The sequence below is a fragment of the Perca fluviatilis genome, chromosome 5 (genome assembly GCF_010015445.1).
Source record: "Perca fluviatilis chromosome 5, GENO_Pfluv_1.0, whole genome shotgun sequence".
NCBI classification, from domain to species: domain Eukaryota; kingdom Metazoa; phylum Chordata; class Actinopteri; order Perciformes; family Percidae; genus Perca; species Perca fluviatilis.
In genome coordinates, this window is record NC_053116.1 from 31,277,491 (window position 1) to 31,300,969 (window position 23,479).

General features: G+C 39.5%; 1 protein-coding gene across 6 annotated transcripts in view; it reads left to right on the plus strand.

Annotated features, from left to right (window-relative positions):
- Positions 1-23,479, plus strand: part of LOC120558767 (vitamin D3 receptor A) — an 83,889-nt gene that overhangs the window by 16,252 nt on the left and 44,158 nt on the right. The window contains exons 1-2 of one of the 6 annotated variants that reach the window (XM_039799990.1): positions 13,839-14,005; positions 14,519-14,557. The exons of 3 other annotated variants lie outside the window; for them this stretch is intronic. In XM_039799990.1, coding sequence (XP_039655924.1) covers positions 13,846-14,005; positions 14,519-14,557 — 199 coding nt within the window. In that variant the 5' untranslated portion in view covers positions 13,839-13,845. Of the gene's footprint in view, positions 1-13,838; positions 14,006-14,518; positions 14,558-15,386; positions 15,478-23,479 lie in introns of those variants that run through there. 2 more of the 6 variants (XM_039799994.1, XM_039799995.1) reach the window with 2 other exon arrangements.

The window sequence follows — 23,479 nt, forward strand, 5'->3', positions numbered from 1 at the left end:
AACACAATCCTTCAAAGGAAACCTATTGGTCAGGGTAAGATAGAGACTTTTAGCCCCCATCATTCAGGCTAAGCGGCCCCTCATCTGGCTGGGAGCCAGGGGTAGAAGGGAGGTGAGGTATTTTAATTCACCGTAGGAAATTGTTTGTACAATGCAGAGTAATTGGTGGAAACAACTTTTGTGAGATCAGACAGAGCTAATCTAACAGAGGAAAACTAAAACCAATCCGGGCTGTCTCATAAAACCTGTGTGGTCTGAGAAGTTGCAAAGAACACATAGAAACAGAGTTGCAAAGTAATGGATATTAAAATCTAATATTGACAGATGCGTCACTATGACCTGTCCAATTGCGTGCACAGGAAAAAATGTTAACTGTTGTCGATGGTACCTGGTAGGGATGCTAATGATTAATCGACGATCGATTAATTGGTCGTTGGTCGATGCTATCAAGTTCTGAAAAACAAACGTGTAGTTTCCTATCATATTCTAGCATTGAGTAGAATGGTGTATTTTCGCGCCACCTTGGGGCACAATATATAACTTTTATATGACGCCATGTTGGGGTGCGCGGGGTCAGGAAGAAGAGAGCGGCAACTTTGGAAAATGAAGCAGGTGAAGTATTGTGTTGGACCATTTCGAATTATTTTCTCATAAGACTGTTAGTGGAGATTATTTTCAAGAGCGTACTTCGCATGTTATTTCAGCGTGGTTAAGACGTTTAGGCCTTTACGTGTTTATGTTTAATAGGCCATGCAATCGTGTCAGAAATGCTGTGGAAATAAAGCTTTAATTGAGGAAGAAAACCCATTTGGTATTGTTTAAATGATTAAGGAAAGTGCATCCTCTCTGATATTTTCTGCCATCTCTTCTCAGCCGATGATTCAAATCCTTGATATTTAGGAGGCAGCCCTACTAAAGGCTCTTTAAAACCAGTTTCCCTTCTTACCACGTTTTCACTGACTTTTCTAGTTCATTGTATTCTACCTCATTATCATTTCAGTGCTGTTATCTATCAAAATATTCACTGAAAAAGTAAAATAAACGGCACCTACACCTGCAGCGATGGTTGTGTCTTCCAAGATGTTGAGATAAGAGAATTATTATGGACAGGCTATGTATAATTTAAGCATAGTTGCAATTCCACCATGTTTATATTCTTCTTAGGTGCCTCGGAGGTTCAAATCGATCACGAAAAACCTTTAGTGCTCATGTCAATAATGTGGTGTCTTGTTGTCTGTGCAGTTACATGTAAACCAAGTTGTGTTTTTGGTAATCTTATAATCATTTAATGTGTGCAGGTATTTTTCCCTGCGTCGCTGCTTTGCAACAGCTGTAATGTTGAGTTTATGCTCCTAATGTTGTGCTGACATCAGAGTCAATGGCAAAAAGAGGAATGTGATTATGATTATAAATATGAACAGGTTGGATTACATTAGTATTTACGGAGCTCTGCTACATAAGAGGGGCTCTTGAAGTAAACAATGAGGTCAGACATGTTAGTCATAATTCTTTGGAAAATGTATTCATGTCAATGTCGCAAGTTACATATGTGTAGTGCTAACAAGTGCTAAACTGATGCAAAGATCCGGCTGTTCCGGGCTTACTGCATTTATGGTTTAGGTATGAAAAGAGAAGTATGTGATTGAGTATTTATTGTCCTATAGGGCTAATCATTTCCACACATCTTTTCAGAAACTTACAGAATATTGTCAAAGGCTGCACACAATAAACCACCGTATTGTTCTATACTAAAGAGTGGGGACCCTGGTGCAGACAATCTTTTTTTCAATTGCAATACTTTTATTGTGACCAAATGTAGGCCTACATGTACTGTATGTTTGTCTAGTATGTATGTGCAAGTGTAATATGTGTATGATTGACATTTAACTTCTTCCTTTTTTTTAAATGGACCCATGAGAAAAATAAAGAAAACTGAAGTAAAAAATTAAAACCTTTTGGCCAGGTCTCGCCCAGCCTCACATTTGTTTTATTCTCCAGCCTCCCTGCTGGCAGCTTTGACTGGATTCAGCATCAGTTACATAACACTGTCATTCCACGAATACCTTGTAACTTAGCTGATTTTCTTTCCTGCGCATTTTGTCTTTGAATCAAAGATTTGGTCCTTTTTATTTTGAGGGGTCACTCGGCATTACATATGCGTTGGTGCTCTGATGTATCGGCTTGCTGTCTGGCTGATGAGTTCATGGACATCTCAATATATAGGCTAATATATGTGTATATATTTCTACACAATGATCCTTGTTCTTTTTCTTGTACAGTGCCTAACTATATAAAGATACCAGGCAACTGAAAACCCTGCGTTAATATTTATAAGGGGTGTGAGTCCATAACACCAGGACTCATGGCGGTTATACACATTTGTGGGTCTTGTCCAATGCAATTAGCAGATACCTGGTGATGCATATTGTGTTCTCCTTCTGCACCTTTCTGTGCCTATCACCACAGAGCCAAAAGTTTCCAGCTGGTGTGAATTATAAACAGCTTCCCAATCAATCTATGGACTTCATCTTAAAGGGATAGTTTGGATATTTTGAAGTGGTGTTGTATTCAAGATGCAAGATTCAAAATCCTTTATTAATCCCACAACGGGGAAATTTGCACTGTTGCAGCAGCAAGTGATAGTTGGTGTATTACAGTATATGGCGGTCGGCACGCCCCTAGTTAGAAGAAGCAGGCATTAGTACCGATACGGAAGTTAAGTAATGTGCTGCTGACGACGGGGGCAGTAGCAAAACATATTTTAGCCACCTAAAAACAAAATAATCAATATCAGGTTAAGTGTAGCCTTCACTATATTTAGAATATTTTCACCGCTTTACGTTGCCGTCAGACAACCCTTTCCGAAAGTTGAACTAAAGCCTTTAAATCCTTCCTTTAAAAAAAACAACAAAAAAAACATGACGGACTCTTCAGAAGAGGTAATTATCTTCACTCGAGTTTCTCCGCGCGAAAGTCGCCGTACGACACCATTTTCTGAACATAGCCATGCTGAGAAATCCAGAGAGAGTTGTGTGGAGCTGATAGTCTTAATTAGCTTTGTATCAACTCATTTGGCAATGGCTTGAATGTAAAAGACGTTACGGATGTTACAGAATATTAAAAAAGGTTACACACTAAAGCTTTTAAAATCACCAGACGTCTCACCAAATATTGATTCCTTCCGTAGGTTATACACTGACTATGGATATGCTAAGTACCTCACACAACCCCACTTCAAAAGATCCGAACGATCCCTTCAAACGGGTAACTTTGGCTAATGATAAAAAGTGACATACCGAGTGCTGACTGAATTTAGCTGGATAGCAGATGTCAAGAACGGTGTTTTGTTTGTCTGCCTAAGACAACATGCAGTTTAATTCCAATGAACATAATACTGTGTGTCTGTGTGTACATGTTATGTAAATGTGTGTATGTATACACAGCCGCCGAAACCAGGAGAGAGTGGTTATGTTTTCCGAAACTTATGCGAGTTTACCCAGAGAGGAAAAACCAAGCAACAAACAACAGCCGCAACAAGTCTAAGCAGAGTTAATGATTTGCGCTCTCTCTCTCTCTCTCTCTCTCCCTCTCTCTGCTCTACATATGGTGTTGGTTGGTTGTGGTTTTTGTATTCTGCAATTCTGTGTATGTGGTGATTTGGTGAAGACCTCGAGCCTGGCTGGGAAATGCAGAGCCCTCAGCTTCTTTTGGAACATGCACGTACACACACGCGCGCGATTACGCACACAAATCCATGAATTCGGACACATTTGCAGAAGGAAACCGACTAAACGTCTGCACACTTTGCGCTGCCTGATCCCTCCCTTATCCCACTTATTTATAGTTGTTCTGTACACCGCAGAGTTGAAACTGTCACTCAGAATCAGATTCTGCTTTCACATGTGGTGATTCAGACCGCCTGTTTAAAAAAAACAGCCATCATGTTTGACAATCATGTACTTTATGGCTTCACCAGAGACTTGACTTGATTCACAAATCCTATTTTGACAGTTGCTTGTACTTGTGATTATGTGTTCCTGTTCCAATAGTGAAAATGTGAACATTTTGGTTGGTGAGGCTCTTGTATGACTTTCAGGGTGTGTCACTGTCAGTAATGCCACATTTTTTTCCCCTCTCCACTTTTCACTCCATCCGCTTTCAAGTATACCAAAAATATCAAGAAAACAATCCATAGCAGTGGCAGTCAGGACAACTTCAATGGCTTTTTTCAGATGAAGGAATGACATTTGAAGATCAAAAGAAATTCCGGTTACCAGTGATGCCGGACACGTTTCATATACAGGAAATCATTACTTTAAAACAAAGCATTTGTTTGAATATCTTCAAGACAACAGAGAACTAGAGTAAAAATAGAGGCAATCCTACCATAAAATTTCACTTTGCATGAAACATTTTGGACGATTTATTTATTTATTTGATAGGAGAGCTTAGACATGAAAGGGGACGGAGATAGTTATGTATCACTGCCATTTTAGTACATTGCATAGTGCATCTTTAAGCACTATCCATGGGTTAAAGGTCCCATGACATGGTGCTCTTTGGATGCTTTTATATAGACCTTAGTGGTCCCCTAATACTGTATCTGAAGTCTCTTTCCCGAAATTCAGCTTTGGTGCAGAACTACAGCCACTAGAACCAGTCCTACAATGAGCTTTCCTTAGTATGTGCCATTTCTGTGTCTGAAGCTATTGAGGAGGAGAGAGGGAGTGGCAAGGTGGATGGTGGGGGTGTGGCCTTGACCAACTGCCACTTTGCTTGTTTGAAAGCCATGATGTCTCTCTCTCATGGGTTGGCCAAATTCTCTGGGCGGGCAAAGCAGAGAAAGGGGAGGTAACCTTGCTTGTTATGACCTCATAACAAGCAGATTCCAAAACTGCTCATCTGAGCTTTCATTTTCTCAAAGGCAGAGCAGGATACCCAGGGCTCGGTTTACACCTATCACCATTTCTAGCCACTGGGGGAACATAGACAGGCTGGGGGAACTCATATTAATGTTAAAAACCTCATAAAGTGAAATTTTCATGCCATGGGACCTTTAAGTTAAAGTTGCTGACAGTAAAGAAGTCAACATTTGCATGAGAGAATTACAAGCACACAATGAATTTTCCCTGCCTGTTTTCCATCAATATTGCCCTGAGTCCCAGAGTGATCGAAAAACCTGTGTCTAGAAATGTAACCCTGCAAGATGTGGAGCAAATCCTGTTTCTTCCATACTTTTAACAGCTTTTTTTCATCTCTAGAAAATTATGCCAATTCTGTCACTTTTTTTTTTCTTAGTTGGGCAACAGGCAAGGGTGCTGACAAGGACAAAGTAGAAGTTATCAAACCAGCCAAGGCTGGAGTCGGGTTGCTTCTCTACAGGGACTTCTCACACATACAGTACATGAACTTGTAAACACACACACACACACACACACACACACACACACACACACACACACACACACACAAACACACACACACACACACACACCTTATTCAGTGCCACTTCACTGTTAAAATAACCACAAACAAATACTGCTTTAAAGATAGGTGGTTGTTTTTATTTAATACCAAAAAATGTGTAAAGCAAAACCTGTCTTCAGAACTTGGTACTGTTAAAGGAGCTATGAAGGAAAACTTAAAGGCAGCTTTAGGTAAAGTTCTGGGAACAGAGGGGTAAACATGTTGTCCACAGTACTGATGTCTATGTTCTCATTCAAGTTCAGCTATATTTGTATGTACAGGATGTGCTGGAGCTGGTAACTAGAAAAGAGGAAGGGAGAGAGCGAGAGATGGAGGGATGGAGCGATGGAGCGAGAGATGAGTCATTTTCTCTGTCAGACACTGTTGTTTTCCACTAAGCACTGTTATTTTCGCTCATAAATGGATGCCAGGTAGTGGGTGGGAAGAGTCTCTTATTTGTTTTTTGTTTTTTTCCATTTGGTGTAATTTTATAATGGGGGAAGACTGTGGTTAAACTTGAAACATTTGCATGGACTTGTCCCTATGTAACCCTCTTCTGTCTTTTTTAGACCAAACATGTATTGTGAAATTATCAGAGCCTTTTCTTTGAAAACAGCTGCCTTATGAGCCCGAAAACGACCCTATAAGAGCGGTAAGAGTGAACCAAAACAGTAAAGTTGCGGGCCACGAACCGAAACCGTGTGCTGAAAGATGCTACATGCAGAGTTGAGTAATAATTCTCAGGGGGTTCCTTGCTACAAGTGACCCCTTTCAAATACAACTTATTTTCTTAGCACTTGGCTCATGCTAATGGTTAGCACAATGAACATCAACTGCACCGTTTGTCACTCTGTATAAGGCAACAGTTAAATATCTACAGTGTAAAATGTGATGAATAAAGTAGTGACTATTGTTCTTCTGAGCTTGATTGGCAGACTCTGGCATTGAAGATACCATCCTTGACACCTCCTTTTAATACTTCTCTGACACTGGACAGGAAAGAATCAAGTAGTATTAGATCAGCGGCAGAATGTATTGAACCAAATCAAAAAACAAATGGGGTGGAATTGAGTGGGGTAATAGGCATTCTGTGTTGAATTGTAACCTTATGCCTGTGTTTGGATCTGAAGGATCTCTTTCAAGAGGCCATTTGCACTCAGTTAATCTGACTCTGAGAGTTTCTCCTTTTTCACAGTGGTTAATGTCAGCCCTGCCGCTGCACTGCAGCCACTTCTTTCCTGCCATGACTCGTGTTAAGATTATCTGCCGGCCTCGTACAGAGGAAGCCATTGTAGAGAATGACATTCATCCTTTATTTGTAGTACTATGTTTCTGTTAGCAGTATACTACTAACATTAATTATTCTGCATTTCCCAGGCGAACACACTAACCATGTTCAGGCTCACGGTCCCCATGAGTGACGTACTGTAATGCAGTGATTGTAAAATGTTTTCTGATTCATTCATTTAAATTATCATGATATATTAAATTTTTTACAAAAGGCTTCATAGTTTAAGGAATACTATTAAAAATTTTAAACTCTAATAGATAGTTAATAGATGGTCTCGCTTTGCCAGACCCTCTGTGGCTACTCCACACAGAATTTGGGGATGGGAGGAAAACGTGCTCTGGTTTATTGGCATTTCTTGAAACCAATCACAATTGTCTTGGGCGGTGCTAAGCCCCGGAGAAAGTTCGAAAGGAACTTGTTTTGGTGGAACATGTGTACGTTTAAAAGCTGTTTAGTCGTGCAACAGAAAACTCAGATTGGACAGATAGTCTAGCTAGCTGTCTGGATTTACCCTGCAGAGATCTGAGAAAAGGTTAACCATAGTCCTCATAAATCCACCAGAGTTTAAAATGCCAACACAAAGGAAGCCCAAGGCAGCGGATATCTGGCCTAAAAGAGTGAAATCCGGCGGATGGGGAAGGAAGGGAGGAGGAAGTGGAGCTGCATCGTCCGTCTTTATATACAGTCTATGCTTTGGATCAGGATATAGTTACCACCGCCTTTAAAAAAATAAAATAAAAATAAAATCCTTAAAAGAAGGCAGATTTCTGTATCACAGCTTTTAACTTATAATTAGCCTTGCATTTCTGTCCTCTTCTCTCTAACTAACCAGTTTGCAGTGAGACAATTACGATTTTAAAACGTTAAAAACCTAGGCCTAGATGAAAACTACAAACAAAGGGGGAAATACAGTTTAGCAGATTTCAAAAGAATTTGCACATTCAAAAGATAAACAATGAGAAGTCCAACACAAACCAAATCAATTTAGCTGTTTGTTTATATTATCCATCTTTATTCATTTTGAGGAAAATTTTGTGCAGAAACTACTAGGGATCGACCGATATGGATTTTTTAGTGCCGATACCGATTGCTGATTTTCTTGAGCCGATATTTGGAGCCAATACTGCTTTTGCTCCCTCAATTTACATCATAAAAATGTAAACCCTGCCACACTGGATTTGTTTTTGGGATCTGCTCTGCCATTTCTTTAAAAATAATAAACAAAAACACAGATCAGTGTCAACTTCTGCAATCATCTTACATTCATATCACCCAAATTATGTGTGCAGTGTGCATCATATGGATGGGTGCACTGCATACGGTTAACTGCAAGGGTAAAAGGCTTTCATCAACATCTACAACACAGCCTTGATGATTCATTGCTTGCTGACATATTATAAGACCGATATAATCAGGTCATCACAAAATGTCCTTTGTCAACACATTTAAATAATTTAAGAAAACAATAAACCTGAAAAGTAGCCATTGAAATAAAGTGCTTGATCTGTAATTTTAGACTGCCAGCACTGCTAGTGGGGGAGGGGCAGTGTGTGGTCTGCACGTGAACTGCAGCGTCTCCAGCAACACAGAGTTGCCTGTCTGTAAATAATGCCGGGAAAAAACTATCGGCGAACGCGTAAAAATGCAGATATCGGCCCGATATATCGGCCGGCCGATAAAATCGGTTCTATCACTAGAAACTACTCAGGTAGGCATGTACTTAGCTGTGATATCTTGCGTAGTTTGTTGTTACAAATCAATGTTGTCAAGTCAGCTTGCTGTCTTTTATTTCTGCAACATAGTAAAGAAGCTTCCTTCCTTGTAATACATACACTTGGTTCATGTCTTCATACTATCCATCCTCTATTTTAACCACATCATAAAACCTATATTCTGTGTCCTACATTCCACATTCCTGCATCCCATTTAAAGCATAATTGTCCATGTCCTACATTCTGTTTTAAGCTTTACTATGTCTATAATTACCTTTTTATGTACATATGTAACATATTTGTTTACATTTGTAGCCACATAGCAGCTTATTGTTAATTCTTCTTTTTTGATTTTATCAAACCTCTTGACAGTTGATGATTTGACCTAAAAAAGTTCTTTGGAGCCTACATTTTGTAACGGGGATTATTATCTATCCTTCCATTGTCACCAACTACATCACAGAATTCTGTCAGTGATGATAAAACTGGAAACAAAATGTCGCTAATACTGGCAACAAATCTAGTCTGGTTCTGCAGTTTGAACTGAAATTATGAGGAGGAACATTTAACACTCTTATCTTGAAAAAGTCAGGCTCTACTCCTTCAGTAAGAGACCCTTCTGCTTCACTGAGTGCCAGGCCCTTCTCCTTCAGAGCTCCTCTCTTTTATAACAGCTTGCCAAGCCACATCAGGGAATTTGAAATTGAGTCTGTTTTCAAGCACAGACTCGCGACCCATCACTTCAGTTTATTATATCCTAACCCCCACCCTGACCCTGAACCATGTCCGTTATCACAATCGCCTAGTTTTTATGAGACAGTGCTCTCGTGTCTCTATCTATCCTGTGTTATCTATTTGTTTATTTTCTTGTTGAACGGAATGTTTGTTTTGCTGTTGTAAATCTTGCTGAAAGAATGCTGTTAAATGCACTTCAAATTCCAGTGATGTTTAAATGTAAACTTGGTGACTTGGTGGGTGTGTGTATGTGTGTGTGTGTGTGTGTGTGTGTGTGTGTGTGTGTGGGGGTGGCTGTATTGATTTACACCTGCATACTTGGCAGTCTAGACAGGCTGGGAGGAGTCTCCCACACAATACTGCAGTGGAAGATAAACTGATACTTGGCTTAATTTGGCTATTAAAACTATCATTACCTGCTCAACAAAGGTGCTGGGCCATCACCGTGCCCAATGTGTCAAGTCCCAGAATGACAGGAAACTGGAATCAAAAGGTTTAGCATGTAGCATACCGTGTGTGTGTAAATGATTGTGTGGTTTTCATAGAGGATTGTCTATTACATATATGGTTGTGACTAGACTAGTACTGAGTTTGACACCATTTGTGTGTGTTACTCTCTCCTCAATCCATTGCATGCTCCCGTTGGAACACGTGGAAATGATACACACAGGAATTCACCTCTGTTGCTTTAGAGAGGATGAAGGCAGCTATGAACTGTTACATACCAGGCGGGCTTATCCTGTTCTTTTGGCTGCTAGTGGTTCCTACACAAATGGCTTCCCCACACACAGCGCACTAAGCTTTCAACTTTAGAAAGAACAGTGTTGGATTTCCCTCAAGTCCAAGTTAATAATGGAAAATGAAACGGTCCTTCTAGTAAGTCCTAATTACTGTATGTAATCTAAAACTTGCAAGTAGTGCTCAATAGAGATTGTATTATTTAGATTCCAATAGCAGAGTGATCATTTTTCTTAAGACCAGGCTGACTGCGTCCTCGATGTGGTTCTTAAAGGTGATTGTACCGTCACTTCAGAGCACCATCCGTTTTTGTTTTGGTTTTTTTAACATTAGGAATGTTAATACAACCAGGCTCTGCATAACATCAGTCCTTTACTGGGCAATGTTGGACACACTCTCTAGAATAACAGTAGACATACGATGATCATTCTTTGTCATGATAGGTCATCAACATAATGCTGCTCTGTTACAGAACACAGAGTGTCAGCACCCACCCCACCCCAGACCAGGCCCCCTCCCAGTTACAACTTGCTTTTAACACGCTTCAACAGAATCTTTATGATTAAAACTTATTTTAAAATCATGCTTTTTTCAAATTCGAAATCCAAACCACCAAACCTGCCTTCAATTCTGGTATGAAGATTGAGATTTATTTTTTATTTTTGGGCAAATAGATTAGATAGGAAGGCTGAGATATGAAAGGGGAGAGAGAGGGGGGGGAAGACCTGCAGGAAAACCATCACAGGTCGGACCCTAACCCTGGACCATCTGCGTCGAGGAACAAACCAATGCATATGTCCACCCGCTCTATACCAACTGAGCTAACCGGCAACGATTGAATGGGTTTCTAAGCACAGATGTGTTGGTATTTTAATTGATGAATCTCTTTCTTTTACACATCATATTCAGCAGCTAGCAAAAAGATTACAACTTAAACTAGGTTTTTATTTCAGAATCAAATCCTGCCTTTCGTTCGAATCTAGAAAGAGGCTGGTCGCTGCCACTTTTATGTCTGTACTTGACTCGGGTGATGTTCCATACATGCATGCTTCGTCTCAAAGTTTACATGCACTGGACACTGTATACCATGGATCTCTGAGGTTCATCACTGGTTTTAAAGCCCTCACTCACTATTGGGAACTGTATGAACGTGTTAGATGGCCTTCTCTATCAACACGGAGACATAAACACTGGCTTATTTTCATATACAAGGCTTTTATTTTTTTATTTTTTTAAAGCATTTTTGGCCTTTTTTTTTTGACAGGACTGCTGAAGACATGAAAGGGGGGAGAGAGAGGGGGAACGACATGCAGCAAAGGGCCATAGGTCGGAGTTGAACCCGGGCGTGCTGCATCGAGGAGTAAACCTCTATATATGGGCGCCCGCTCTACCAACTGAGCTATCCGGGCGCCCATATACAAGGCTATTTTAGGTCTACTTCCACCCTACCTTCTGACCTATACCAGTGTAAATAGTATTGGGACTTATAATCTTCATTCCCAGGATCTTTTCCTTCTGTCTGTTCCAAAGGTTAGAACTGAACTGGGGAAAAAGGCGTTTACGTTTGCTGCTCCCTCTACCTGGAACAAGGTACAGAAATCCCTGAAACTTCATGAGCTGGTCTCATTGGTCGCTTTTAAGAGGATGTTGATTGACTTGGAGACAGCCACATCTGGCTGTAGATGTTTTGCCTTTATTTTAGTTTCTAATGTTTTGCCTTTTAATTTAGTTTCTAAAAGGAATTTAACAGCAAGAGATGCCCTTAGGAAGAGATGGGTTGTATATAATAGGGTTATAGGGATAGCACTACAGGGCTTCGCCTTAACCGAGCAAGAGACTAAAATTTCAGATATTTTAGGTATGCCACAGAACCTCAGCTAATGGAGCCATAATCATTTGATATCAATGAAAGGAAACTATTTTCTGATGAGTTTTGTTTTGGATACTAAAAAGAGTGTCGCTCTGCCTGTGAAGTGAGAAAAGGTTCCCTGTGAGTGCTGTCTGGCCACATTAAGCACCTTACATTTCAGTGAGCTAATATGTTAGTTTTGGACTGTTGCCTTTTTTTCCCCTGTGACATAGAGATTTGGCAGAGGGCAAAGAAGGCCTTACTTTTTTTTCGTTTTTTCTTTTTAAACTTTTTGGGGACTGCAGCGAGGTGATGATTTCACAGGGACTCTGGCTTTGTAGACTTTGCTGCAAGTTTGGTCAGCAAATTGGGTTTGATTTTGCAACACTATAACCACTATATCCATGTAGGAAAAGGGGTTACTTTAGGTTTATGGCTCAATATTTAAAAAATGTCATCCTCTTAAACATGAGCACCTTTTAAAGTAAATGTGTTAAAGTCAATAAATGAATAACCATTTAGATAGAGATTTTTAGGTGTCAGCTTTTCTTTAACAAAACTTTAAATCTTACATGCTGTCTCACCCTCTCCGTCAAAAGCCACTTTAATGTATAAATATAGTACTTAGATTTCCTAAAAAAAAACACACTCACTGGATTACTTAACCCTTTCATTAACTGATTCACTAGCTTTGTACACATTGTGCAGTGTATACTTATTAAATACACAGTGTCACTATACCATAATGCATAATAAAAATATATTTCTATCAGACTAGTACATCATTGCATCTGGCATGATTTCATACCATTATTCACTGTGGGAGGTCTTGGGTGAGCTGTCCATATATTCACTTATTTATATTGTAAGGGAAACGCTGCTAATATGCAGCTCTAGGCCCTGTCAAATGTGATGGTTGGACTTTAAAAACCTTTGAAATGTTTTTATTTACACCAAAGTAAATTCGGGAGTTGTTGAGGTAGATGCGCCAGAACGTTCTGGTGAAATTGGTCCATTGCCATTAGTTGTGCGTAATATATCCAGGGTTATAACTCTCAATTATGTCATCTTCCACATCTCCTTTTATCTTCAGTATGTATTAATTTAAAATAGCAAATCTTGGCATGGAGTTCCTCAGGCTGTTTGAGGCTTAAGAAATTCATCTAAAGTTCATTGCCCTATAGCATTCCAATGTCATGTGGCCTGCACCCTTAGCTTATAGGCCAATTTTACCGACCTAAAGGACTTACCAGACTTATCTACCTTATTATTATTCAACTGGTCAGAGGTAGTCTCATGTTGGCATTCTGTTATTGCTGCTGTTCACAGGTCATTTCTCAGTATCAGATTGATCTAACGTTGGCATGGCACTGCGTGACACTTGTGATCCAAAGCAGCAAGGCTTGGACTAGGGTTAAGTTTGGCTTAACACAATAAATAATGCTTTAAAGCTGCACTGACCAATTTTTTGTTATCACTTATTATTGCTTTAAATCATTTACGCACCTGAGGAGCTGTATGTGCAAATTTCTGAATCAGTTGGACCAGACATTGAACACACTTTACCCTGCCAGCTCCCTAGTACAAAGACCGTGCAATGTCCAAAGTGTGAAAAGAGAAGGCCATTGTTTTTATTATTATTTTTTTACGCATTTTAGGCCTTCATTTATATAGGACAGCTGAAGACATGAAAGGGGAGAGAGGGGGAATGACATGCAGCAAAGGGCCGCAGGTTTGACACCGCCCTGCATTGAGGAGTAAACCTCTATGGGCGCCTGATCTACCAGGTGAGCTACCCAGGCACCCACAGAAGGTCATTGTCCGGAGAATTTGCAGCGAGCAAGTGGTTGATTTATCAAGCGTCACAGGGTGAAGAAGAAGGGTAATGAACACGAAGAGACTCAACGAAAATGTCTTACTGGGGAGATGATGAGATTTGGGAACTTTTTGTTGGTGACACTGAAATTGTCAGACAAATTCACAAGAACGGAAAAATAGTCGGATGTTTATGACCAAATTACGAACAGCTCGTTGGCCGCAGTGTAATCCGCGTCATGTCCTGCCTCCTGCGCGCTTTACCCAGGCGCCACCCCTCGCCTAAACCAAACAGATTATTTCCAGTAAGTGAAAACATGTCTGACCTGGACAATCTGTGTGAAAGGGCGGCTTCGACAATGATTCGACCTGATTTGTCGGACATTGTCCGGACTTCATGTGAGAAAAGGGCTATAGTCTACTAATAGGGAATCCTGTTTGATCCGGAATTAGTGTTATGCACTCATGGAAGAGAGCTTCATTTACCCAGAGACTTGTGAAAATAACTTTGATCAACAAAGATGGGAACTTTTGCTAACCAAAATACACTCTTGAAGTAGGGCTGCTCGATTATAGAAAAAATATATAATCACGATTATTTCAGTCAATATTGAAATCAAAAGTTAAATAAATTAAACCGTAAAATAAACACATACAACTGTGAAATTTGCCTTAATACTTTTCCTATTTAAACTTTATTTTTTCATTCAGAACACAAGAAAAAGAAAGGGTTTACTTGCAAAACGTAATTTTCTCAATTATTCTGTTTTTGTGATCATTGGGAGCTGAAATCATAATCACGATTACATTTTGAATAATTGCACAGCCCTATCTGGAAGTTTAATTTGATTTTGTAACATCATAAAATCTCATGTTAGACCAAGTTATGTGTACGTCGTTGTTTTTTTTTAGGTTGGTATGATGTTTATGTCCAGTGGAGATCAAACAAAGGTGAGTGTCCAGTTTTATTACCAATCATTATAAACTGGCATTCACTTCTGGCTTCAATAAATGGGGTGTGGTATTGCCAAGATGCAGCAGTTGTTAGCTTATTTACCTAAAATAAAAATAAAAATGGCTGCAATAAATGCTACATCAAAGACCTCCATCTGCGTCTAAGCATCTGAATTGAACCATTGTGTTGATGTCTCACACATTTTTCTAATTTTACATTCTTGGAAAATTAACCAAATTATGGGTTGTAAAACGAAGTTGCCAACGGTCTCATTGAACATTAATAACCTTTTTTTTTATCACGCTCCCTTGAGTTAATGGCATCATACAGAGTAGTGGTGTATTTACTGAGATTATTGTGCAAGTCAAAGTGTAGGGCTGTTTGTCCAGAGGTTATTTCATGTCAGGTTCCCTCAAAGTTCAGGGAATCCTACTTTTTTTTCTTCTTTTTTTTTTACGTCCTCATTTCTCTCTCTCTCCTTTCCTTGTTTATGCACCCTTATTGACATTTTTGACCCGCCCTCCTTTTCAGGTATTATATTCTTTTTATTTCTTTTTTCATTACTCTTAACCTTCTACATTATTTTTCCTGTTCCACTTTCCCCCCCTCCCCCTCTCATTCCCTTCCTTAAGCCCTTTACTCATGTCAATGGTGGCTTGTGCTATATTTGTGAAGTTTGCCCCCAGCCTGCTGACCCCAATTATCAGGTTAACCATTAACTTTCAGGTTTCACCTTCTTGGCCCTTTGCCCCCATTCCTCGTCAACACTAGTCTCGCATTGCCAGACCTATCTCCACAGCGCTTGGGAGTAAGGTCTGGCTACTTGTGTGATTTTGTGTGGAGGAGTGTGGCCTGTAAGCTACTGTGTTTGGCTGCTGGGAGAATAATGGAGGAAGCTCTCTCATAGTAGTAAAAGGTCAGTAGAAGCTGCCAATGCTGCTGGGCGTCATATTGTTTCCTTTACATCAAATATTATTTATCTTTTGTTATTTATTCCTAGCAAGTCTGTGTATTCCTCAGAGTTTCCACCAAAAGGAAGCTAAAAGTGTGTCAATGTCAGTGTTAATTTGCATTAGGTCGCTGTTATGATTCATAGTTTGGTAATGTAACAAATGTATGCATGCATATATACAACATGGTTTTCATTCTAGGAAAGACATTGGGATGCCACCTGCAATATAAGAATAGAAGTAGTCCAAATGGTATGTTAAGAAAAAAAAAAGTCTTGTTTTTAATAATGGAGTCGTAAACCTGTGCTTCATGAGTAATGTATGACTCATGACAGGATATTCCAGCAATTGCATTTTGTGTACTTTAATGGCCATGTTGTGGTATGATAGCTTTGTTTTGCAATTAAATCAGCATGCATTTTGAAGAAACAAAACCAGACGAGAAACCAGACAAACAAAACAAATAAATTGGAGGTGGCTACAAACAAACAAACAAACCGAAAACACTTCATTTACTTTGTTTTGGACTCAATGTTCAGAATCTGTCAGGTCTACACTGGTACAGTCACAATTGTACTATTGTCTATTCTTTTCTCCATTTTTGTGTGACAATTTTAAGTTAAATATGGATATTTTTTTTCTAATCAAGCAGTTTGTAGACACCTTTTGGCTAATTTGATGGGCATTCACGGTTAGCTGTCAGCGCAATGGTACAATATGTGGTACTCTTGATGGGTTTTATGAAGTCCCCTACGAATAAATTGATTGAGCATGTTAAGTTTGCTATTAAGTGTGTGTTGTCCTGAGACTGGTGCTGAGATTCTAATTGGAGTAATAGAGTGTAGTTAGAGTCATTTACATTACTTTGCGTGGTTTGTTGTTGGTGGTTGTTCGTCATGAAAAGATTAATACAAGCATCCAGTTGCTTTTGCTGAGCTACACACACACACACACACACACACACACACACACACACACACACACACACACACACACACACACACACACACACACACACACACACACACACACACTATGTGAATGCTCAGGTAGCTTCTTTTCTTGCACAAATGAGGCTGTTGCGACCGTTGCCTAACGAGTCGGAGCTGAACTCGGTGAAATATTTAGAGAAAACAACTGGTAATTTATCTTTAATGTTGTCACAACATATTTAGCTTGAAGTTAAATGTGTGCTTAAGCAATATTTGTTGTGATGGGAATGTGGCCTTCTAAGAAGCAAAGACAAGGCATATTTGATGTTGAATTTTAATTAATTAATTGAATGTAGATGTGGTTTTAATGTTGTGTATCCCCTACTGTATGTGGACATATACAAATCTGATATTACCAGCGTGCTGTGTGTCATTGGAGATCTGTCCTGAATTACAGCCTGTATGAATGAGTCATTTGTTTTACTTGGTCCACCTCTGAGTGAAGTCAGAGGCATCTTCAAAATCAGACAGTCATTGTTTCCATGCTAAAATCAAACACCCAGCGGCTGTGTGATGATTTTTTTCCCTACTCAACAACTGGACATTGGCTCCTCTGTGAGGTTTGTAAGTAAAACTGTTAACATTTAGCATTTTAGCTTAGTGATCTAGCAAACCAACTGCTAGATACTTATATTCACCCTACAATAGTCTATATCCACGACCTTCCACTTCCGGCATTGCTCCGCTGCTGCCGTAAATTTCGCCGGATGTCACTCTTTTCGGATGTCCATTTTCGGATGTCCCGTTACCTCCTGCTTTCTTTGGTGTAATTTTCAACTCCGATCGATTTATGAGGACTATGGTTAACTGCCTCCTCAGATCTCTGCATGGCAAATCCAGACAGCTAGCTAGACTTTATGTCCAATCTGAGTTTTCTGTTGCACGACTAAAACAACTTTTGAATGTACACATGTTCCACCAAAAGGTTCCTTCCCGAGGCTCATTGCAGCGCTTAGCACCGCCCAGTATGATTGTGATTGGTTTAAAAAAAAACAGAGCATGTTTTCTACCATCCCGGAATGCTGTGGGGACTAGCCAGACAGCGCTGCGGAGGAGGGTCTGGCAAAGCGAGACTAACCCTACAATGATACGACATTACATATTTTTTAACATCGCTGTGTTGTTGGATTAGAGGAAAAGTCAATCACCCTACTTGAAGTCTGAACGAATGAAACCTGGAACATGACAAAATGTTTTTTAAAATTATAAAAATAAAAAAAAAAAATATAATATATAAAAAAAAAAAAAAAAAAAAAAAAAAAAAAAAAAAAAAGAAAAAAAGGTTATAAAAGCTTAGAAAAAAAAAAAATTAAAAAATTTTTTTTTTTTTTTTTTTTTTTTTTTTAACAGTGTGTGTGTGTGTGTGTGTGGCTCAGTTGCACATGCTGTGGCTGGATTTTCACATTTTGACAGCTGGTGTCCTTTTGCCCTTATTCACATATTCTAGGTCAGCAATTGACAAGAATGTATTGATCAGCCACGATGAGTGAGCTTCAGCTCATCTGTGCGTGCATGTAGAGAGACTGAGAGAGGGATTTTTCTCAGTCTTGCCAAACTATTTATTTGTTTTGGACATTTTACATATATAAAAGACAGTGTAAGCATATACTACAAATAATGTAAGCAGGTAGGGCTGTCGGCTTTCTAACCTACTCTCTACGGTATTATCTAAACTCTCCTCTGGTTGGACCTCTGCCCAGAACGCTTCATTGTACACTTCACATGCCTCTAGGTTCTGTTAACACTGACAAAACACAACAAAATGAGGTACACTTTGAACATGAATGGGCTCTGTGCTAGGAATACGCCTCTCACTCAGTGTGTATACTTTGTACTCCGTGCATTACAGCCTCAGTTCTTAAGCCATGACGATTAAGCTGTCAGAAACAGCGCTGGGCATATCACATTTGAAAAAAGTGCAAGTTCTGTGCAAACCGTGACATTTTGGCCCGAGGTTGGCACTATAAGAAATGTAGTGTGTAATGGAAAGAGTTTATCCTTTTCTTGCCGTCATTCTCACTTGCTTTCCTCTTTATTTTCTTATACCTTTTTTCTTATGCATTTTTTCAACAACTTGTCCTTGCTATCTTTTTTGCCAAATTTCTTGTTTCCTTCACCAGCCTCTTTCCCTGTTTTTCCCCCCTCTCTTACCCTTTCAATCCTTCTCTCTTTCACTTTCTCCTTTCATTCCTCAGTTCCCGCCTTATTTTTTTTCATTACTTCATTCCTTTCTTTACAAGCTCCTCTCTGTCTCTCCCTCTCTTCCTCTCGCTCCTCCCTCTTCTGTCTCCTTGTCAGCCTGCCAACAGCCTGACGGCCTGTTCGTTTTCGTCCTCGGCAGAGAAAACAAGGTTTAAAGTTCAAAGCTGCTGTTGTGGATTGGCTGCAGGAGAGGATGCCAGGCCTTGGTCAAAACAGATTTAAATACTGTCTTAAATAGATGGAATTTTCATCTGATCAGACACCACATTTAAATGTTATATGCAATCACTTGGGAGTTAGATGAATGAAATAGAGTTGGATTACTCATAGTTTTACCAGTTTCATGGCAGGAAAGATTACATTTACATTTGTTTGTATAAGTGTGGGAATGCACTGCAAATGGTGTGTGTGTGTGTGTGTGTGTGTGTGTCTGTGTGTCCGTGTGTCCGTGGTCCTCACCTGGCCAGTTTGATCCAATATATATCTTAATGATCAGAGATGTCCTCAAAGCCCGGTATTTTTGAGCATTTTTAAGAGACATTTTTCTTTCAGTTTTTATTTTTGAATAGATTAGAAAAAAAATATATAGTAGCATCTGATTGATTTGAAATATGTTGTTTAGATTGCAGACCAAGATCTCACTGAAGTCTATTTCAAAGGGTTTGATTAGATGTGGATAGTTGTGTGAGACTCTGAATTGGTTGAATCCAACACCACTAATTTGTGAGTCTGTGTATGTGTGTGTATTTGTGCATGTGTCAGGGGGTGCGCCACGTACCAACCAATCACATCAGTCCCTTTGTGTAGCATACTTCTGCAGCCAATTGGGACTCTCAATTATCTATCACACATACTGTACTTGACACACACACACACACACACACACACACACACACATTCAGGTCCCCTTCCTTTTTATGGCCTCAGGCTCATTAGTTGGATGTGCAGGCATCTGTTTGGATAAAACCAGAGCTCTCCCTTCTCTGTCTCTCTCTCTCCATGTTTCATGTCGTTTGACCATGCTCTCTCTTATGGTACCGTACTGAAGCACAGTGTAGCCTATTGACACTGACATTCATGTTGTGTTTTGCTGCCTTCTGATTTACAATCCGTTTAGGCTACATTATGCAATTACTATTTGTCTGTGTATGTTATAGATAAAAAAAAAGAAAGAATTATCTTATGCACTTCTCAACCTATTACTGTATAATTGTTTGCACTCACTTTATTCTTCTGCATAAATATTTGCACGTTTCCATACATTCCTAACATGTTCACTTCATGTTACAGTCCTTATAATGTTGTTTGATTATGTAAAAGTATCTACAGTTTATATTGTTTTAACCAGTACAGTTTGCAGTAACATTTTTGTTGCATAATCACTCAAGCTTTAGCAAAAACATTAGCTAGTTTATTTGGTACTTCTAGCTACAATATTGTAGTCCTGCAATCATTTTTTTTTCTTCTTTTTTTACCATAATGAAGGTTAGCCTATAATGTTTTTTTTTTTCAAAGGGTGTTGAATGATGGGGTTTGTGGTGCTGTTGAATTTAGCATTCCTTCATTGGTATGAATGGGGCTGGGAATAGAAATTAGTAGCCTAGATTGTTAAACTATATGCAAATTGGAATATTATGTTCAGCCCACCTGAGATTAGCTGGACTGGGTGGACGGCTTTACCTGTGGACCCGTTTTAATCTTTCCATAGCCCACTGTTGGGTACCAACTTAGAGGAAAAAAAAAACACTGGCTTTGATCTTTTTGTCCCACATTGATGTTTAGGCCCAAAGCAGGTTGTTTGGGTTCACATGCCGCTACTCCTCTGTGATTTCTTAAATTACCTTTGATCAGGATTTATGGAGCCAAACAGAAATCAAATACCTGGGGAATGACCTTTATTAAATTGGTCAAACAGAATTCCACTCATTTTACTGTGCAGTATCAATACACAAGTCCAATCCAAAAATGACAGAGCCAGAAGTGTCTGCGTAGGAAAAATAAGGAGTGGCCGTTTGGTTTTCGAGTGGTGGGATTTTGACTGTGCCTGGCTGCCGCTTTGTTGTATTGTACTGGACTGGAGTTTATGGCGGTTAGCTGTTTGTGGGGCCCACTATGAGGCAGCTAGTGGTAAAAGTAGGCCATGCGCCCTGTTGTGCCGCCTATAGAGTGAGCCCCTCTAGTAACAGATTTCCATTTCCTATACTGAGCCTTATACAGGACTGGGCTGTACTGAGTTTCTGCTGAGCTTTGAAGACAAACTATACCCACCTGAGGGAGCAGAGAGGAAGAGGAGGCTTGTCTTTCTCCTCTTTAAGCCCAGACACTGTGCAACACCGGCTTCCGCGGCAAGCCTAATTTATTGTTGGCCCCCTTTTTTACTGGACTGAGCATCTCTACCTGTTGTGCATCTTCTCAGCAAAATCTCAAAACACTAAATTTACATAGTCAGTGTAGATGAAACAAAAGTCAACTTCTTTGTAAGCAGATGGCGATTTAAACAAAGAGAGTCCTCTTTCAGACAACGGTGTAACTTTATGGATCCCTGTGAAATCCTCTTTTCTCTTGCCACCTCCACTGGGAGGTCAGAGGTCAGGGTCAGCTGTGGAGCAGCAGCCCTGCAGCTGGTAGGGGTCTGGGTGTTTTAGTTCAGGGACACTTCTGTAGTGTTGATGCCTGCTGGTATGGTGGTGTTTGAACTCAGGTCCTCAGTTTAGGGACTATCTCTTTAACCTTTATGCTTCCCTGTCGACAAGTTCAAACCACTTCAGCAGCGCGTGGCCACTCTGTAAACATGGGATATAAAAGGCACCAGTCAAACAAGAATGCCAAACACTCCTTTAGTTCCTTTATGATATTGATACTGGCAAAGAAGCTTACCGGTAAGACTGATCATCTTATCCACTCTGCTAGGCATGTATTTTGATAAATATTTGAAGTGTAGCAATGTCCCTTTTGGATCAGAGTGGGCTTCCTGAGAGATTTTTTTTCTTCTTCCCACATAATTTTCACACTAATACTAATACTAATTAAGCAGTAGAAATGTTCCCCTATGTGGTAGATTATATTGTTAAAAGTGGATGTATCACTCAATGTTTCTGTACACAAACCACCATTTATTGTAATAGAGCAGTTATTGAGACAAAGGAGAAAAAAGGAGCCCACGCTATGCTGATTTTATCTAATTTGTTGTTCAGCAACTTCAGCCCTTTTCTTCTAAACAAAATCCACAATAATAAAAGTAAGTTTTGTCAGCCTGTGGTTTCTGAAAACATTTCTCAGATTGTGTAAAATGGCACATTCTGGTCAAGGCCACCAGATGGTAATTAATTCTCAGACTCAGTCTCAGTGTTGTAGTGACATAATGCTCAATCATGGTGATTCTATTTAATGGTACTGGTGCAGGTTAATCAATACATTGATAAGTCCACCTCATGCTCTATTTTACTGAAAGCCTCACAAACAGTAGTGGCGGAGGAAGTACTGAATCTCAGTACTTAAGTAAAAGTACAAATAACCAGAGACATATTTACTTTAGTAAAAGTAGAAGTACCACAATGACAACACTACTTAAGTAAAAGTAAAAAGTACCTAATTTTAAATGTACTTTAAGTATTAAAATTAAAAGTACTTGCATAACGATTTATTCTCTTAATGTCTATTTTCTTATATATATATATATAAAAAGCAACAGTACGGGCTGTGGCATTTTAATTAAGTTAGTTTTAGGTTAATGTAATTGGGTTTACTATCTGTGGCTCAGTTTAAATTCTGACTTACAATTCTGGTTATCCATCAGGGTGATCTGAAGCTGAACTTTGCATTATTTCCCACGGGACAGTGAATGCTGCACACATTTATCTAGCGAGAACACACGGGCTTGGACAACAAGTACGTGGTGGCTTCACAGCTGAGGAGGACCGGGATTGTTTTTAAGATAAATATACGGGTTGTATATTAACCCTATGTGAACGGATGCTTCACATATGACCAAGCAGAGTATTGGGAGCAGCGGAATGTAATGGAACGTTGTAGAAATGTAGTCGAGTAGAAAATATAGATAATTGCTGCAAAATGTAACAAAGTAAAAGTCAAAAGTACGCACTATTGATTATACCTAAGTAAAGTACAGATACGTGAAAAATGTACTTAAGTGCAGTAACGAAGTATTTGTACTTCGTTACATTCCACCACTGGCAAACAGTAACACGCACACAAACTGGTAGGCCAAGCTGACCTAAAATTAATGCATAGTATTTAGTACATAGTAATTCTTGATACCACTGGACATGTTACTCTTGACTCCTCCCCAGTCAGGTGATCTTGTTTTAGCAGCTCATTGGCTGTGTAGGTTTTTGCAAACTGGAACATCAGATTTATCATAGGAGGGAAGCCAAACAAACGCAGCACCGAAGTTTGACTGGCCTTTAAGGGGCAGAGAAGAGGCTGGACTGAGTGAGAAGAGAAAAGAAAAGCAGACAGAAAGTCACAAGAGAGCTACATGAAGTTTTGAAGGAGGTTACTTTCTGCACTGTTGTAAACTGACCTGGGTGGGCTTTAGTAGAGTACCTTTTGTTGCAGTATGGGGTGTTTTTTTTAGCTATGTGGAAATCATTGGTATAAATAGGCTACTGATTGAAGGACACAGCTGAGTTTTTTTATATATATATTTTTAACCCTTGTGTTGACATTGACCCGTTTTCAATTTTTGTTTTATATCAGAAAATATGGGGCATAGAAATAAGCGCTGAAAATGTGTAGAAGAAAAATTTAACAA